Below are 17,872 nucleotides of genomic sequence, written 5' to 3'. Positions count from 1 at the left end.
ACTAAACTCAGGCCCAGGATTCGGCCGTGACAACGCTGTAGAAGCCGAAATGAAAGCGATTTGCTCACTTAATTTTGATGCACATCTCTCGTAAACTGAGTAGCAATTGTCGTATTTACTTTGCAACGACGGACAGCTGCCGCCGCCTTCTTGGATGACCAACCTGGAACACAAATCAAATTCCCTCTCTACTCTTTCCCATAGTGATTGAATTTGGTCGAGACGGACCTTTAAAGTAAACGAGGTTGGTTCGATAGCTGACGGTGTGAAAATTTGTGCCTCATATCTGCTTAATCGATCGCTTGTGGCAATAAATTCCATCATTGCTGTGTCTCGATTGCCCTTTACATTGGATCTTAGATTGCCAGAAGGCCCTGTACCTTCATCTTTCTTTCCTTCTTTTGGTAATCGATTTTCGGCCCCGTCTGGCATGTTTGCTGTTTGCCTTTGTTTAGACCAAAAGAAAAAAATTAGTTTTGATATTAATCACGATAGATAGAAGTGGAGGCTGGAATTTATGCAAGTAAAAAAAAACCCAATAAGTGGAAGTGTGAGCGCGCTATTTGAAGACAATTTAAAAAAAAGTGAAAACAATTAATTCCACTGTAAAGGCGTACACGGCCAACAAGGCGTTGTTCTCACTGGCAACTTGCTAAAAAACCCAAATGTAAGAAAATATATGTAGAGGTTGGATATGGACAATCGATATAACAGGATAGTATATTTTAATTCCTTTTGGCTGTTGTTTTCCTTTTAAGTTGCTAATTAATTAGTTGAAAGGTGTGAATATGGTATTACCGGTTCAGCGCTACCTTAACGGATGCCCTGTGGAACTAAGGAACGTTTGGAATTGAAACGTAGATATATGAGCATGTATGTTAAAATGTGTAATTTATTCACTTAGCACTTTCACCTAAATAAAAAACTGGGATCATGCACGCACACGGGGTATATGTATATGTGCTGCAATGTTTATATCACTTTTATATTACAGGAAAATATGTGCAATGATATGCACATATAAGACGGATGGCTCTGTACGTGTGTATATGTATGTATGTTCGGATGTATGTTGGAAACGTATGTTCATATGTATGTTGTGAACGTATGTTTAAATGTATGTTGGTAACGTATGTTCAAATGTATGTTGGAATGTATGTTCAAATGTATGTTGGGAACGTATGTTCAAAATGTAGTTGGAAATGTACGTTCAAAAGAATGCAAAACACTTTCACACAAAAAGAGAAATGAACTACGCATGCACATAGGATATATGTATGTATGAGGATTTGAGACGGATGCACTATGGGGAATTTGACCACTTTTTTTGGCCAAAACCCATTTTTTTAAAGTCGTTAAACCAAAATTGTGTTTTCCAGAATACTTTAACAGAAGACCAATCTTCAATGTTACGTTTCAGGAATTTCAATAGAGGCCGCCTCTGCTAACTTACAGCTGTTAGATCAGCTGCTGTATGTTGCATTTTCACGCCTCAGAAATTTGACGCAATGCTGAGACTATTTAATTGCTAAAAATAAGAGTCTTAAAGCAATTTAAGTGGAGTTTTTTGAATTCATTCAAGGGATGGTAGTGTGCACTAAGTATTTGTGTGATTAAACAATCTAAATTAATCGTGGTTTTCTTGTAATCGATTGTTTTTGTGACCGGTCTAACATGAATATTTTTAAAGAAAACCAATTTTTAAATAGAGATACAAAGCGAGTCCAGCGGAGTCCATCCATCAAACCTTTGGGAATTAAAGATTAAGGAATTCTCTTTAAAATGAATGTAGTCAGAAAATACACTTTTTTCGATTCTTGGAGAAATTTAGTTTTTTAGATCATAACCTCAAATTTTGCAAATGCCCCTTTGTTTGCACTGTGGAAGAAAGATATCAATAGACATACATTTGAAATGTCTTCTAAAGTAAGGCAAAAACAATTATCGCTACCATTTGACAATAAAAACGGACTTAAGAGGTTGTAAAAAGAAAAATAAAGCTATAACTGTATCAAAAAATGAAAGAAATTGCATGTAAACTCAGAGAATTTTCGGTTCTATGAAACTAAAAGAAATATTCTTCCGATTTTAACAAAAATTTGTATGTGGTTTTAATATTGTATTAAAACGGTACTTATCAAGTTTTATGCGTTTATCTCTAAAAATAGCAAAGTTGATCTGATCATTCCTATGGCAGCTATATGATATAGTTGTCTGATCCGAAAGGTATTCATGCAGAATATGCGTTGTGATTAATAATAACGATTGCTAAAGTTTTACTTTGATATCTTTAAAATTGAGGGAGTTATTAATATTGGCCAAAAAAAGTGGTCAAATTCCCCATAGTGGGATGGCACAAAAAATGCGTGTATATGTACTTAGCTGGCTGATATATAAAACCTGGCTCGATGAGGACCAAAATGTATATGTAGAAATGAAGACAAGACGGTGTTTGGTGTTTTCCGAATATATTTCCAGGTTTTATTGTGTTAATCGTGAGTTCAACTTTTGTGTGTGTGGTTTTTACAGAATAGTAGCAAAGAGTAAAGTCATGGCCTTGATGATACCAGATCTCCATTATAGAAAAACCTTAAATTTACCAAGAGAAAAAAATACTAAAAAATAAGCTAGACCAGGCGTAGACACCTATTTTACAACGAAGGCAAAAATTATATTGTAAAATAAAACTGTACAAAAAGACTGCGAATTATTTTGAGAACTTTTTACAGTACTCGCAAGCATGACAAAAAAAATAAATAAATGTGAAATTTGTAATCCAACGGTTCCACAATGCGTGCGACCACTTTACCCTTATTAATATACATAAATTCATGTTATAAGTGTATAAATATTTTATACTCAGCCTATTCATATTCATAACTTTTTATGAATTCATCATCTTTATCGCCATCGCCCCATAAAAATTGCATAATCATAAAAATAATATATCCACTGCTGGCCATGCCGATCATCTCGTTTTATTATGCTCATTACACACACTTGCTTGGGATATATTTACACTTATTTTCATTAACCATGTTTTTTGTGACTTCCTCTTTTGCAGAAACCGCCGGTGAACTTGGATGGGCATTCACCCTAATCATAGTTTCAATCATATCGGCTCTCATAGGTGCTATTGTAATGGTCATAGTTCTAAGATGTAGAAGGTAAGTTCTTGAATATTAAATCTACTAATTATAAAACCAGTCAAATACTTTATATTAAGGATCTCCCCGAAGGCATATATGGAAAATCATACATGGCAATTTCCATATAACTTTTCGAGCCTTTCTTGAACACGTTCAATTGCAAACAATAAATAAATTTGACTCTTCCCCAAGAGACCTCATAAATTGACCGTTCAAAATTAATTGGCCAAAACAAGCGGCGCATAAATAAAAACGCAAATAATGAATAAACAGTCACATTTTGGCATTTAGCTAGAAAAATGCCGCAATTAGTCATGATAAAAAAATGCAATAAATACACATATGAGTTGGGAAGCCGAGAGAAGAGGACATTCAACTCTTAACCCCTTGACGACTCCAACGATCCGTCATGTTCCGTCGACGGCGACATTTACAACGCCAGACAAATTGAATTTTATATACTTACTCGCATGGTTGGAGGGCGAGACACTACTAGCCAACTCTCATATTTACGCGAATATCTGAGCTCTGGGATCTGTGTAACTATAAAGATTTACAATGCATTGCCCACACGGGCGGCACGAAGCGGCAACACCAGCAATTCAATTAAACGCCCACCAAAAAATAAATAAAACCTCTTAAGTGAGTCAACGACAAAAAAATACAGGAAAAAAAAAGAACGGCAACAACGGTTGAGAATAATCGATGCCGAAAACAAAGGAACATGAAATTGCTTTATTACTTAATTGCTCTTTAAGCGAAACACACAAACAAGCCGAAACATAGAGCTTTTGCCACAGGCGTTCCTATATGGCCAAAATCGTAGAGTCTATCAAAAGGCCGTGGAGAGTGGGTCACACACTCCAATCGCCAGATATTCGGCGATTTCGAGTACATTTAAATTTTGGTAGGGGATGACTTTGAAGGGGGCCGCGGGGGCGGCACAGAACAACACACGCGAGTGCCAAATTAACAGAAATCTTTGTCCGAATTCGAATTGGCGGTTGCGCAGGCGCCGCGCTTGTTATTTGAATGCTGCTGCCGTGGGCTTCCAGTTTGAAGTGGAAACGCTGGCCACATGTCGCGTCCAATTAAATTGTCATGTCGTCTTATTTGGCGGCATGTTTGCATAAAATTAATTTTGCAAATTATCCGCCCAAGTCAAGACAAACAAACAAATGCGAAATGTGAGTCCAAACAGGAGTCGGAATGGAGTTGTTTCGATAGATTGACTGATTACGTTATGGGAAGGGAAATCAACTTGTTTTCCTTATGATTTAAACAAGCTGGCAATAATTGACTTTCATAATTTTTAGTTATATAATAAAGTTACATATATGTAATTAAATTTTTTTTTATAAAAATCTAAAATTATTATTTGAAAATGTTCCCATTAATTAAATACCTGGTTTTTATTAATATCAGTTTACTTGGTCAGAAGATATAGCTTTTCAAAGAATTTCGGCCGAAAAACTATAGGGTGACGACAACCCTTCACGCGACAATTCTGAAAGGAATAAAAGTTCATTTGATTTAAAAATAATTTAATTAATATTTATCCTTAAGACCTAAAGTATTTGATAATCAAATAAATTTGAGGAACATTTTTTAAATTAACTGTTAATTAAAGAAAAATACGTAATGACTCTTAATTTCCCAATATTTTATTGAATATTGCCGTATGCAAACTCACCTTTCCTGTGGCAAGTTGTCTCAATCAAGTGCCGCTGGTCTTGTATTCTCACGCTTTTTGGACCAAATTTGATTTTGCATTAATCACCTGAGGACCCCCGTCACCTGTTTCCCCTGTCAGCTCGAATGTCACGGCGTTTGCCTTGCCGTCAGCCTTAGTCACTCATTTTGGGACTTGTTTTCGCAACCGTTTTTCTCAGTTTTCAGTTTTCCAGTCTGTCTGCCGGTGTGTGCAGCATGTCACGTCGTGGTCGGACGTGTTGGCTGCCAAATTAGCAGCAATTACATGTAATATCGGTTACACTTATTTGCATATTGATGCAATTCTCGATCTGGTCGTAATGGTGCTATAAATTTGCTTGGCACATGTCTCCACCACAAGTCACCAGCACCAGATTTGCATTTGTTTCTGTTTCTGTATTTCATTTTGGCCGGCTGGATTTGTTTAACTTCGGCCACCTTATTGAGCTTAAGTTTTAAGTCTTAAGTGGCACCTGCCATTCGGATTTTGTGTACTTTTTTGACAATGTTTGCTTAACGTCTAGACGGGGTAATGTCTTTCCAATGGTCACATGAGAGGCTTGTCGGAAAAATTTCAAAGTGCCATTGCAATTGAGTCTTGTTTTTGACACTTGGATAATTTAAAGGATTGGACGAAATTGAAGTGGCTTTTAATTAGGCGGACCGAGCTTACATAAGATTTATTTGAAAAACATTTTAATTGATTGCATTACCTAAAAAAATGTCAACCCTTTTAAAAATATTATTGTTTATTGACTTTAGATAATTTCTTCAAAAAAGACACTATACCATTCGATTTGAAAACATTTATTTTATTATTTTCAACCCTTATAAATTTTTGTAAATTTGGGTTAGTTTAATTTATTAAAATATCTCATCGAAAAATAAATGAAAGATGATACAAATTGATTTTATTAACTGCAGCTTTTCTTTCGAATTATTCTATTTGAAATTACCCATATTAACTGCAATTATGATCACTAACCTCTTAAATAGCTTTGACCCTTTTAATCCAATCTCTGCTTGAAAAACTCCACCTTTCTATATCGATTTCGTTTTAAGAAAACCCAAGGCCCGCTCCTCTAAAATTATTTTTAGTTGGTCTTTTAGTGGCGAAAAAACAAAAGTCAAGTTTAAACCGCTTAATGCATTTAAGACACAAAAAGGCGTGTTCAATTAGCATGCAAAAAACTCGATCAACTCCAAAAAAAGCCATAAAAAAGATCGAAACTACAAGCGCTGAAAATTGAACATAACGCGACGAAGGAAAATCGTAGGAAAATAAGCAAGAAAAACCCAGAGCTAGGTAAATTAGCGCATAAGCCAAGGCCCCCGAGACAGCGGCGACTGCTTGTTCAATTTAATTGAATTGAGGAGAACAAAAACTACGACTGAAACTAACACTAAAAAAAAAAAAAAGAGAAAAACGAATTGGCAGTTGTGTGGCTCGAGTTGAGTTAACATTATAATCGATCAAGGCAAAGCGAGGGGAAAATTCAGCTCATGCACCGCACACTGCACTCAATCAAATCGGACAGACGGTTAATTGATACGCACAGATCGAAAATATATATATGACCATTTAGGCCGCAGGTTCGTGCCGTTCGATGTGACCCAGAAAAGCGGAGTCAGCAAGTGCAAATATGTAGTTTGGAGAGGGAAAATGAAACGGATTGGAAAATGTGCTCCAGAAAAAAAGCAGCCATAGAAAGCCATGGCAAACACCTGCCCAAATCACTCCGGCCCAAGAAATACCAGCCGGTTTTAAATGTCAGAAACATCCTCGTTTATTTTTTCGGGTCTAATCTAATCGCAACAAATGGCGAATGTGTTGCCTGGGCTGCTGGATAATGCGATTCCGTTGTTGTCGGTGGATTTTTATCGGCCTTAGCTTTAAAAACTTTGTATTAGCTTTAAACTTTATCGGCGTTTCAGTTCGTCGCGCACGCAACTGGCTCTCAAGTTTGTGTCTTGAGTCATTCGTCGGCTCAAGTTTGTGTCCTAAGTCATTCGTTTTGGCATTTGCCATTTTGTCGCTCGACAAGTTTGACATTTACGTTATACTAATTTATGCCCGGCAGTCTATTAAAATTCTGTTTATTAATTGGTACACATTTTTTCTATTCTTATCTTTGCAGAATTAAATCAGCGAATGCCAACGGTAAGTGAACAAATGTTTTCTCTACTCATAGTAGCTATTATTTAAATAAGGCGAATGATTTGTTGGGGGTGATTAAATGTGTATCAGCAGGTTATATAAACGATGTAGGTTTAATGGCTTATAAACAACGAAATTGGTATACGTAAAGTACTTCAAAAAATAATACATTTTTAGTAAAAGTATGCAAAATTTTTAGAAAACTTTGAAAATTGTAATAACTTGTTATTGGTATTTAAACAAATAAGAAATATTAAATAATTTTATAGCTGCAATATTTAGAAAGCTTAATCATTCAATTCCTTAAATGCCTAATCAGTATTTATTTTTCCAAGCACCATTATAAGCCTTTAATTTGCAAATTTCTTTCCCATAAGAACACCCCAACCATCAATTTTATTATTTCAATATCTCATTTCCTTAAAAAAAACCCTGATCACTTGGCCGTTTTTTGCCAGGCCTGATTAATTAGCCAAGCCAAGTCAGGTCAGGTTTTTTGTTACCTCTGCTCATCATCGAGGGTCTTGCCTTCTCTTTGCATTTTCATTTCCATTTTTAATTGCATAATTCTGCCGTTGCATGCAATTCAAAGAAATCTTTCGTTTTTTTTTCCATGGTAACATTTTAATTTGTTTTCTGCGACTGTGGCAGAAGGAAGGCAAAACTAACAAAATGAAGACAAATTTTTGACGACAATGCATGAACTTCACGTTCGTGCCACAAATCAGAGATGCTGCCGCTGCTGCTCCTCCTGCGGCACTTGAAACCGAAATCGAGTGCCATGGGGGGATTTCAGGCTGCCCCGGGCTACGTGCTGTCTAAAAACTTTCGAGTAAAAGAAAATTTGTAGACAAATTAAGGCAAAGCCAAAACAATTGTCATGGCCGCAGACTTCGTCAAACACGTTTGAAAATCGTGCAAAATGGGGAGGGTAGAGGAAAGGGCAGGCACTTTTTGCTATTTTGATTTAGTTGCTCTCGACTCTCGATTCTGGCGACTCTGGTCGACTGTTTGACTTTCTGCAGTAGGCGAGTTATTGACAAACGATCCCTTTTTTCGGGTCGAAATCTTTCCCTTTCCTTCGGCCCACACTCTCTCTTTCCCGGAGGCTTGGCGCCAATTTCACTGTCCGTCGTCGTCTTGTGGGCCTCCCAATCGACATGCAGGACAAATTGTTGACGGCATTTAATGTCACAGCAGCCAATTAGCTGTCCCCATGAAAATGCTCGTTTCTTGTTGGTTTCCTTCTTTTTATTGTATTTTGCCAAAAAGTTTTTGTTGCCCACTTGTTGTGTGAGCCTTTTTTGTTTTCGGTATTTTCATTTTTCGTTGGTGGTACGCACGGTTGCATGTTGGGCCAAGCGAAAAAAGAAAAAACAACCCGAGAAACAAACAATTGCCACAAATCGTTAAACTGTCAGCAGCTTTTAAAGCGCGTGATTATGTCCAAGTCAACGTTGAGAGTTGAGAGACAAGCGCCAGTTGCCAAAGAGTTTTTTAGCGAAGTTTACCCGAAGTCTTTTTGTACCGAAAGAGAAAATTTTCAATTGCCCAAAAATGCACATTTAAGTGGTGTTTATTTGTTGCAACATTTTTTCTGCAAAGGTGAAAAAGTTTTTAAATTCAAATGTGGGCTGCGCATTTTTTGATCTAGCGGTGTTTATTGGTGTCATTAAAAAGTTGTTAAACATTTTTATAAAGAAGCGAAAAAAATTGGAAAATTCGCATAAAAGTAAATTTCAATTGTAGTTTGAATTGAAGTTTCCTAAAAAGCATTTAAACATTTATTTTTATTTCCTTGATTTTTTAAATTAGTACATAGTTTCTAGAAAAACTTGCAGTGTTTATCCCTCCCAAGAAACAACAAAATTATTCCTAATTTACATATTTAAGCAATCACTGCTAACAATCACTGCAAATGGCAATTGCAACATTCGATGGTGTCAATTTCATTGGAAATTCTTTGAAATTATCTTTGAACAGCAGCCAACGTGTCGTATGCGTAACATGATTTTAATTATGCATACAAAGAATTCACGATAATCAGGCAACAAACAAAAAATAAAATAAAATAAAATAAATAAACGAAAAATGCAAGGTGACATTTGTGTGCATTTAAAGGGGCAAGACATCGTACTGCGAGTGGCATTATCTGGCCGACTATTAAGACTTCATTACACATGTCATATTTGCCATTTGTGCAGCAACAGAAAAAACCGTAGCCGCGGGTAAAATAACACAAATGAAATTCCAAAGCAAAAGTGCTCGTTAATTTTTCGTTTATTTATTTTTGATTTTTGACTGCGAAATATTTTGTTAACAACAATTTGCCGTTTGCAGTTTTGGTTGCTGCCGTTCTTGTGACTGCGATAAGCAGGCAAAGATAAGACAGCCACGGTAGCTGTTATAATGCAAAAAGTACAGTGGATAGCTAAAGGATATTTTTTAAAATTTTTGATTTCTGAAAACTAGTTTTTTTTAATTTAAAATTTGTTTAAAATATTTGTGGAACCTAAAATCCGTATCCATATATGGTTTTCTTTAGTTCTCTGATTTTTATTTGGTTGATTCTTTTTTTTAAGGCTTAAGTAAAATATATCTTCTTAATAATTCTTGTTAATTACCACAGTAATTTTTTTAAAACGTATACACTTTAGCTAACATTATAGGCATTTTCATTGTACCATCTATAATTTTTAAGTAACCATTAAGTATATTTCTAAGAGACTTACCACTGTGCTGCCGCATTGAGAAACCCCAAAAATAAAAATCGTAAGTGCAATGCAGTTGCAGTCTCGGCTCAGTTCAAATCGCTGCGACTCGATTCAGTTGAGTTAGCTGTGCAGTAGCCGCGGCAACATCGTTAACACGGCGCAAAAACAGCCATTAAAGCCAAGTTCCAGTTGGAGCTGAAGCTGGGTCTTTGGATCTTGGAGTGGGTCTTTGGAGTCTGTTGGAGACTTGTGTTTGCGGCATTGGTGACATGCACAAAATGCATGTATATGAGCACCTACGTACGATAACTTCGGTTTGGGGGTAATAATCGCCGCAGTCAAAGCCATTGCTGCTGGACATTCGCTTAGCCAGAGTACGTAAATCATAAGCATAAAACAGACTTCGACTCCAACTCGGCAATGCAGAATGCACAGAGGAAAAAGTTAGGCATATGCAAATATTTAACTTTCTCTAAATAAAACTAATTTAATTCGTATTAAAGTTTAATTTAATTTTGATTAAATAGGACTTTTTTATTATTTTTTTTTCGTTTTAAATCCTAATCGAAAAAATAAAGGACTAATTATAATTACACATCAATTTAATTTCCTTTTTAATTTAGACTAGTGATTTTAAATCCTTTCATTTACCAAACATGTTAGTATTTATGAATTCCAACGTGATAAAATGAAAATATGTTTGTATTTATTTTAATTTAAGTACCTTACACATCGAATGTGAGATATACAATTTATGATATTATTTACAATCTGATATGGTAAAAATATAATTTTAATTCAACATTACGTAGATAAGACCTATATATTTTGTAAGAACTTAATAGAACCATAAACGTTTTAATTTCCTTGTTGTTAGTTAGGATCCATGCTAAGATTATCTCAAGGTACCGCAACTTCTGTTATATGATATTTCTTTATGTGCACATGTGAAACCGCATTATGCATGTACATAACTTGGGAAACCATCGGTCGCACTATCCGTTGCAGCCGTTGCGTATGCACCACGCTAATTAGCTGAATCGCCCCAAGTGGCTCCATCTTTTCCAACTTAATGAGAGTGAAAGGCGAGTTAAAATAAATATATAAAAAAATATATATTCACATATTTGCAACCGTCTCTAGGCAAATTAACTGGGGATGAGTTGGAAATTGGAGACCGTGGCGGATGTTCGGATGTTGAGAACAGGTCTACTTCGTTTACGGCCAGCAATTATACGTCTGTTTGCTTACTGTGATGATTCTCATTGGGCGTTTGGCGTTAGTTGTCTATAAATTATGAGCTTAATGGCGGGGAGAGGTTTTATGGAATCCCGGCTATTTGGATTTTGAGTGCTTTTCAGTTGAGTTGAGTCACACACAGAGCTCCCAGCTCCCATTAACCTTCCCATGCCCACTTGGGCATTATGAGATCACATGTGCTGATAGCGGAAAGGAGAAACATTTGGCATTTTCGGCCACTTGGCTGCTGCCACTGCCACCAAAAGCTGCAACCACTCGGTGGTGCAGTGGTGCAGTTTGTTTGCCACCTCGCTGCCAGTTGACAGCCGTTTAATTTACGCTTTGTTTGTTTGTTTGTTTCTGTCTTTTGTTCGCGTCCTGAGGTGAATGTTTGATTTATCGCCCGATTATAAACCGAAATGTCATAGATTTCTGCTGCGTTCGATTCGTTTCGACTTGGTTTTGGTAAACTCTCCACCCCCTAAAGAAACCACAAAATCCATCGAATCATTAGTGTCCGCACTTCACTTGCAACAGGTGACTTTAAAGCAAAGAGTTAGGAACCCTTTAATTGTGAGAATTATATCAAGAAAGAAAATAAGTAAAATCCAAACAATATTAAATATTTTTAATAAATATTTAAGGAATATTAATAAAATTACAATAATCTGTTATTTATTTAACATTACTTTTAAATTATTTCGAAATAAACCCAATTCCGCTGCAAGATTTTCTTTTAGTTTTTAATTAAGCCAGTGTCAAAGATAATCCACACAAATGGCAATTGTAATTTTCGTTGAATATGTAGTTTTTGCAATTATCTCCGCCGCGCCGGACAACGTGTCGTATGAGTAACATGATTTTAATTAAGCAAACAAAAGATAGCGAACTCGTGTGTCTCACCCCTCCGTGTATTTATTTCCCCTTGCAGGTGGCCGTCCGCAGCCTTGGTGGTGTCGAAATAACCGAAACGGTGGCCAAAACCGATCGCCCATCTCGATCAAGCATTCGGCGGACAGCATCCGGCGTCCCACGAGCAACTCCGGCGTTTGGACCTGGCTGGGCGGCAGTCGTCGCTCTTCCGCCGGTCCCGACCAGATTGGTCCTCCATCGACGTCGCCGGCGGAGAACCACTATACCCACATGGACGACGCCTACAGTCCGGTGGGCGTGAGCGAGGCCCTTTACGCGGAACTGGATCGCGAGTCCGTGCGATCCGCCAATCCCTCGTACCAGAACACGGCCTACAGTCAGTGTGGCGAGGTGAGTAATACTTATTTATGGGTCTTAAAAATTATTATCATAAAATTCAATTAACCAAAATTAACCAAAAATGCATTTAAAATTATCAAAATAAACAGTTTTTACCATTTATTCATAAACAACTTAGATACAATGTTCAACAAATTCAAAACATTCTATTATATTACAAGAAATGCTAAAATTTATTTAAAATACTACACTACATTTTTAACTAGGAAAAATAAAATTATTGTTTCAATAAACTAAATATTTGAATTAAAATGACAAACAACTTTTTTGATTTTCTATTAAAATTTTAAACCAAACTTCTTTTGTTAAATCCATAAATTCAAATCTAATCTAATTTAAGGGAAATTTATTATGTTTTTTTTTATAGATTGTATAGTTTAAAAATAAAGAAAAAAATCTGGGATACGATTTTAAGTAAATCAAAGATAGATAATATTTTACCTTTAACTTTAAGAAAAATCCATAAATTAAAATCTAATCCCGGAATCCTCTTTCTCTCCATTACAGAAATATAATTACCAGGGCCACGAGCAGGACATTCCCATGGTGGTCTCCTCGGCGCCGAGCAGTGCCTACTATTCGGATCTGTCGGTGACCGCGATGCCCGGCGGTGCGAGTGGCAGTAATCAGGGCGCCTACGAGATTGTCGGACTGAACGTGATGTCCCAGCCGCTGCCCAACTGGGATCATCATGGCGGAGGTGGTGGAGGAGGGGGAGCCGGAGGCGGAGCCACTATAGCTGCAGTTACGGCGGCCGCCATCCTTAATGGGGGTGGTGGTGGGGGCAATGGCCTTACGCCCGGCGAGGCGGCGGCGATGACGCAACGACGAGGTCCTCGACTGGCGGCCATCAACGAGACGAGCACCAGCACTGTGCCCTCGGACTATGTCTAAAAAATCTATAAACGTTTAATTACAAATAAAGTGAAATGTTCAGCGAGCTTAACATGTTAATAGAATATGAAAACGTACGTTATATACACCCCATAATTGTAAGGTTAAATCTACATACTATATTTAACACTTGTATACCACTTAGTGCTTAGCGTGGACTCGTGTCCTTTGGTTTATGTCTGAATTATAATCTGATAAAGGGATATATTTATACACACACTTACAAGGCGAGAATGTATTATATGTCTAGTTTTTACATAGTCTCTAAGCAACGATTTAATCGTGGGTGATATTTAGCCTAAAACATGCTATATTCTTATGTTCTATGTACTTTAAACATTTTCTAAAAATGTAAAAACGACAACAAACGCATTTTTCATAGGCTAAGAAGATGAATGTGAAGATGAAGAAAGGACAAGAAATCGTATTTCCCCCCAGGATCAGTACACGCAACTATAGAAACGATATATACATACGAATACAACATATTTATACACTCAATATTTACAGCAGCAGCATGAAGCGCATTTAGCTCACCAACATGCAAACATATTTAAATATATATCTATCTAACAATAACTGAGAAATCATATTTACAACGATTTTAACGCAACAGATTTCACCATATATTTACCGGGGGAAAAGATCGTGGCACTTCATATCATTTACCACACCATTATACATATATGTATGCATAGCTATCTATATACTATACCATATACAATAAACAGACTCACGACCCTTAGCGGATGTACTTTAGTTCTTAGTCTCCATCGGCAGGATGCGAATCCGTGGCTGATTAAATTAATAACACGCCAGAAAACACACACACACAATTCCTGTACATTATTGTTTTAGTTGAAAATATAATTAAACAATTTATTGATATTTACATTGTGAATCCCACAAGGAAGTGGTTCTTTATTGGTGAAATATCATTTCGTACAGTAAGTAATGGCTAGAGAATTCAACAAAAACAGATGTTTAATAGCAAACATAATTCACATAAAAACAGTTTTCAAAGTTTAACAAACTTATACAAAGGAAACTTACTAAGTTTAACTAAGACGTCAATAAATAATAATTACAAAATAACTCCCTATACCGTAAATTGAACATATTATTTTCCTTATTGAGTATAATTGTAGATTATTTGATTTAGAAATGCAGTTGATTATCATATTATTATCCTTATTGAGGGTAAATGTAGATTATTAGATTTAGAAATGCAGTTGATTAAGATATGATTTAAGTTATTTCCGTTCTTTTTGTAGACTCTGAAATGTTTGCCTTCTTAAATTATGATAATTGCACCAGTGTGAAAGTTGTCTGCTGATCCTCCTCCAAAAATATAAGTTTAATAGCAAACATAATTCAAATAAAAACAGTTTTTAAAGTTTAACAAACTTAAACAAAGGAAACTTAGACGTCAGTAAATAATAATTACAAAATAATTCCCTATACCGTAAATTTATCATATTATTGTCCTTATTGAGCGTAATTGTAGATGATTAGTTTTAGAAATGCAGTTGATTATCATATTATTGTCCTTATTGAGAGTAATTTTAGATTATTAGATTTAGAAATGCAGTTGATTAGATATGATTTAAGTTATTTCCGTTCTTTTTGTAGACTCTGAAATGTTTGCCTTCTTAATTTATGATAATTGCACCAGTGTGAAAATTGTCTGCTGATCCTCCTCCAAAAATATAATTTTAATAGCAAACATAATTCAAATAAAACCAGTTTTTAAAGTTTAACAAACATAAACAAAGGAAACTTAGACGTCAGTAAATAATAATTACAAAATAATTCCCTATACCGTAAATTTATCATATTATTGTCCTTATTGAGCGTAATTGTAGATGATTAGTTTTGGAAATGCAGTTGATTATCATATTATTGTCCTTATTGAGAGTAATTGTAGATTATTAGATTTGAAAATGCAGTTGATTAGATATGATTTAAGTTATTTCCGTTCTAATTGTAGATTCTGAAATGTTTGCCTTCTTAATCCATTATAATTGAACCAGTGTGAAAATTGTCTGCTGATCCTCCTCCAAAAATATAATTTTAATAGCAAACATAATTCAAATAAAACCAGTTTTTAAAGTTTAACAAACATAAACAAAGGAAACTTAGACGCCAGTAAATAATAATTACAAAATAATTCCCTATACCGTAAATTTATCATATTATTGTCCTTATTGAGCGTAATTGTAGATGATTAGTTTTGGAAATGCAGTTGATTATCATATTATTGTCCTTATTGAGAGTAATTGTAGATTATTAGATTTGAAAATGCAGTTGATTAGATATGATTTAAGTTATTTCCGTTCTAATTGTAGATTCTGAAATGTTTGCCTTCTTAATCCATTATAATTGAACCAGTGTGAAAATTGTCTGCTGATCCTCCTCCAAAAATATAATTTTAATAGCAAACATAATTCAAATAAAACCAGTTTTTAAAGTTTAACAAACATAAACAAAGGAAACTTAGACGCCAGTAAATAATAATTACAAAATAATTCCCTATACCGTAAATTTATCATATTATTGTCCTTATTGAGCGTAATTGTAGATGATTAGTTTTGGAAATGCAGTTGATTATCATATTATTGTCCTTATTGAGAGTAATTGTAGATTATTAGATTTGAAAATGCAGTTGATTAGATATGATTTAAGTTATTTCCGTTCTAATTGTAGATTCTGAAATGTTTGCCTTCTTAATTCATTATAATTGAACCAGTGTGGTAGTTGTCTGCTGATCCTCCTTTAAAAATATAAGTTATATAAATTATTGTCCTTATTGAGAATAATTGTAGATTATTAGATTTAGAAATGCAGTTAGGATTAAGATATGATTTAAGTTATTTTCGTTGCTTATTGCTTTTTGTAGAGCCTGAAATGTTTGCCTTCTTAATTCATTATAATTGGACCAGTGTGGTGGTTGTCTGCTGATCCTCCTTTAAAAATATAAGTTATATAAATTATTGTCCTTATTGAGGGTAATTGTAGATATGATTTAAGTTATTTTCGTTGCTTATTGCTTTTTGTAGAGCCTGAAATGTTTGCCGTCTTAATTAATGCTAGTCACTTGCACCAGTGTGAAAGTTGTCTGCTGATCCTCCTCCAAATCGTGGATTTTTAGATGTGTACGCAGGGCAGACGGTTGTATAAACCTCTTGCCGCACTCGCGACACTCGAAGTTCTTTTCCCCAGTGTGCGTCATCTCGTGGTACTTTCGGGTGTCCGAGGTGGCAAATCTCTTCTCGCAATAGTTGCAGGCGTAATCCCGGGCCTTCTCGTGAACCGAACGAACATGCTTCTTGAGACTCGTCGAGCTGTTGCACACTTTGGGGCACTCCTTGCAGGACCAGGTTCTCTCCAGTGTGTGGAAATTGATGTGGAGTCGCAGTTCGTTCTTCGTGGTCTTCTTGAGTCCACAATAGGGGCAGCTATAGTTCTTTATACCCTGATGGCGCATCATGTGGATCTTGAGCTTCTCCTTGCTGTAGAATCGCAGCGCGCAGTCTGGCATTTCGCAGGCAAATGGCAATTCCATTTGATCGTCGTGCGTAAAGCGATGTTGACTCAAGGCGGAGCCGTTCCTAAACACCCGTCCGCAGAATTCACACATGTGGGTCTTTAGAGGCTTGCCAATATCATGGGCCTTGCTCTGGTGGTGTTTGAGCGAGGCCTTGTGCCGGTACATCTTGTGGCAGCCCTCCTCCTCGCAGACGAACCGCTCGCCCTCCTCCGAGTGTCCCAGTTCGTGCTGCCTCAGATTCTCGTAGCGATTGAAGGCTTCATCGCAACCGGGCTCAGTGCAGTGGTACAGCATGTGGCCCTCGTGCTCTTTCTTGTGCATAAACAGGCGTCGTTCCTCGAGAAATTCATCGGAGCAAATATCGCACTTGAATTTAATATGCAAATATTCCTAAAATAAAAAGAAAATTTAATTAAATTGTACAAAATTATATTTCTTTGGTACGATATTTTATAGTCCCTTTAAAACTCACTTGTGTAGATTTCTTGAGGGGTACCGATGTCTTCTGAACTTTTTTGGGGCTGACTTTTCCATCCAATTTTGGCGGTGTCTTTTCGGTTTTCTCGGGACTCAAGGTGTTATCGCATATGATCAATTCTGGGGCTTCAAAGAGTTGTAGGATCTCCTGCTCTTCCTCCATCTCCTCTGGCTCCTCCTCATAGTTTTCTGGATGCTCCGCATCCTCTTCGTAATCCTCTGGAAGCTCTTCCTCCTCCTCCTCCTCGTCGTCATCCACCCTGTGCACAGCTTTTCTCCGGTCGATTTTCTTTCTGGTATACAGACTTTTGGTACGCCATTTCCCATCGGCTATAATGCAAAGTGCTCGGAAGGAGTGGAACTTCTCCAGGAGCTCGTAACACTCGGAACAAATTTCACTGGGCAAAATATCCTGGTCGTCGGGATCCACAACCAAATTTGTGCATTCCGAGAACTTGACGGCCAAGTGCGGCAGTTGCAGCAGATTGTAGGCCTCGTCGTCCCTCGCCACTCCGCAGGAGCACACGCGGCACTTGTCCAGGTGACGCATTATATGATTTAAAGTATATTAAATCAAATAAGTTACGGTTGAGACGAAAATTTCTTGCGGCTCCTGCGCTTCTTCTTCCTATCGGTTTTGTTTGTATACACAACAGCTGATAGGGCTGGCAAAAATATGATTGATAGGGATGGGCAAAATTCAAAC

General features: G+C 36.5%; 2 protein-coding genes across 5 annotated transcripts in view; one reads left to right on the top strand and one right to left on the bottom strand.

Moving 5' to 3' along the window:
- LOC108066555 (uncharacterized) overlaps positions 1 to 13,884 on the top strand; it is a 76,770-nt gene extending 62,886 nt beyond the window's left edge. For 3 of the 4 annotated variants that reach the window (XM_017155120.2, XM_070215592.1, XM_070215594.1), the window contains 4 exons: positions 3,065 to 3,167; positions 7,001 to 7,023; positions 11,905 to 12,236; positions 12,753 to 13,884. In XM_017155120.2, the coding sequence (XP_017010609.2) occupies positions 3,065 to 3,167; positions 7,001 to 7,023; positions 11,905 to 12,236; positions 12,753 to 13,139 (845 nt within the window). In that variant the 3' untranslated portion in view covers positions 13,140 to 13,884. The remainder of the gene's footprint in view (positions 1 to 3,064; positions 3,168 to 7,000; positions 7,024 to 11,904; positions 12,237 to 12,752) is intronic. The other variant, XM_070215593.1, reaches the window with a different exon arrangement.
- A 133-nt stretch (positions 13,885 to 14,017) lies between these two features.
- Positions 14,018 to 17,817, bottom strand: LOC108066554 (zinc finger protein OZF). Its single transcript, XM_017155119.3, has 2 exons — positions 17,162 to 17,817; positions 14,018 to 17,079 (listed from the first exon to the last, which is right to left on the bottom strand). The coding sequence occupies exons 1-2, from the start codon at positions 17,714 to 17,716 to the stop codon at positions 16,219 to 16,221; spliced, it is 1,416 nt and encodes a 471-aa protein (XP_017010608.2). The 5' UTR covers positions 17,717 to 17,817; the 3' UTR covers positions 14,018 to 16,218.
- Positions 17,818 to 17,872: the final 55 nt, after the last annotated feature.

The sequence above is a fragment of the Drosophila takahashii genome, chromosome 3L (assembly GCF_030179915.1).
Source record: "Drosophila takahashii strain IR98-3 E-12201 chromosome 3L, DtakHiC1v2, whole genome shotgun sequence".
NCBI lineage: Eukaryota > Metazoa > Arthropoda > Insecta > Diptera > Drosophilidae > Drosophila > Drosophila takahashii.
The sequence above is the reverse complement of the archived record's forward strand: the minus strand, read 5'-3'. Positions and strand labels throughout refer to the sequence as shown.

What these genes read in the sequence shown, in the direction of transcription:
- LOC108066554 (XM_017155119.3), bottom strand. Translation starts at nt 17,716, where the DNA reads ATGCGTCACCTGGACAAGTGCCGCGTGTGCTCCTGCGGAGTGGCGAGG. An exon ending in CCCTCAAGAAATCTACACAA is followed by an intron (nt 17,080 to 17,161) that starts GTGAGTTTTAAA and finishes TTTTTATTTTAG; the next exon opens with GAATATTTGCATATTAAATT.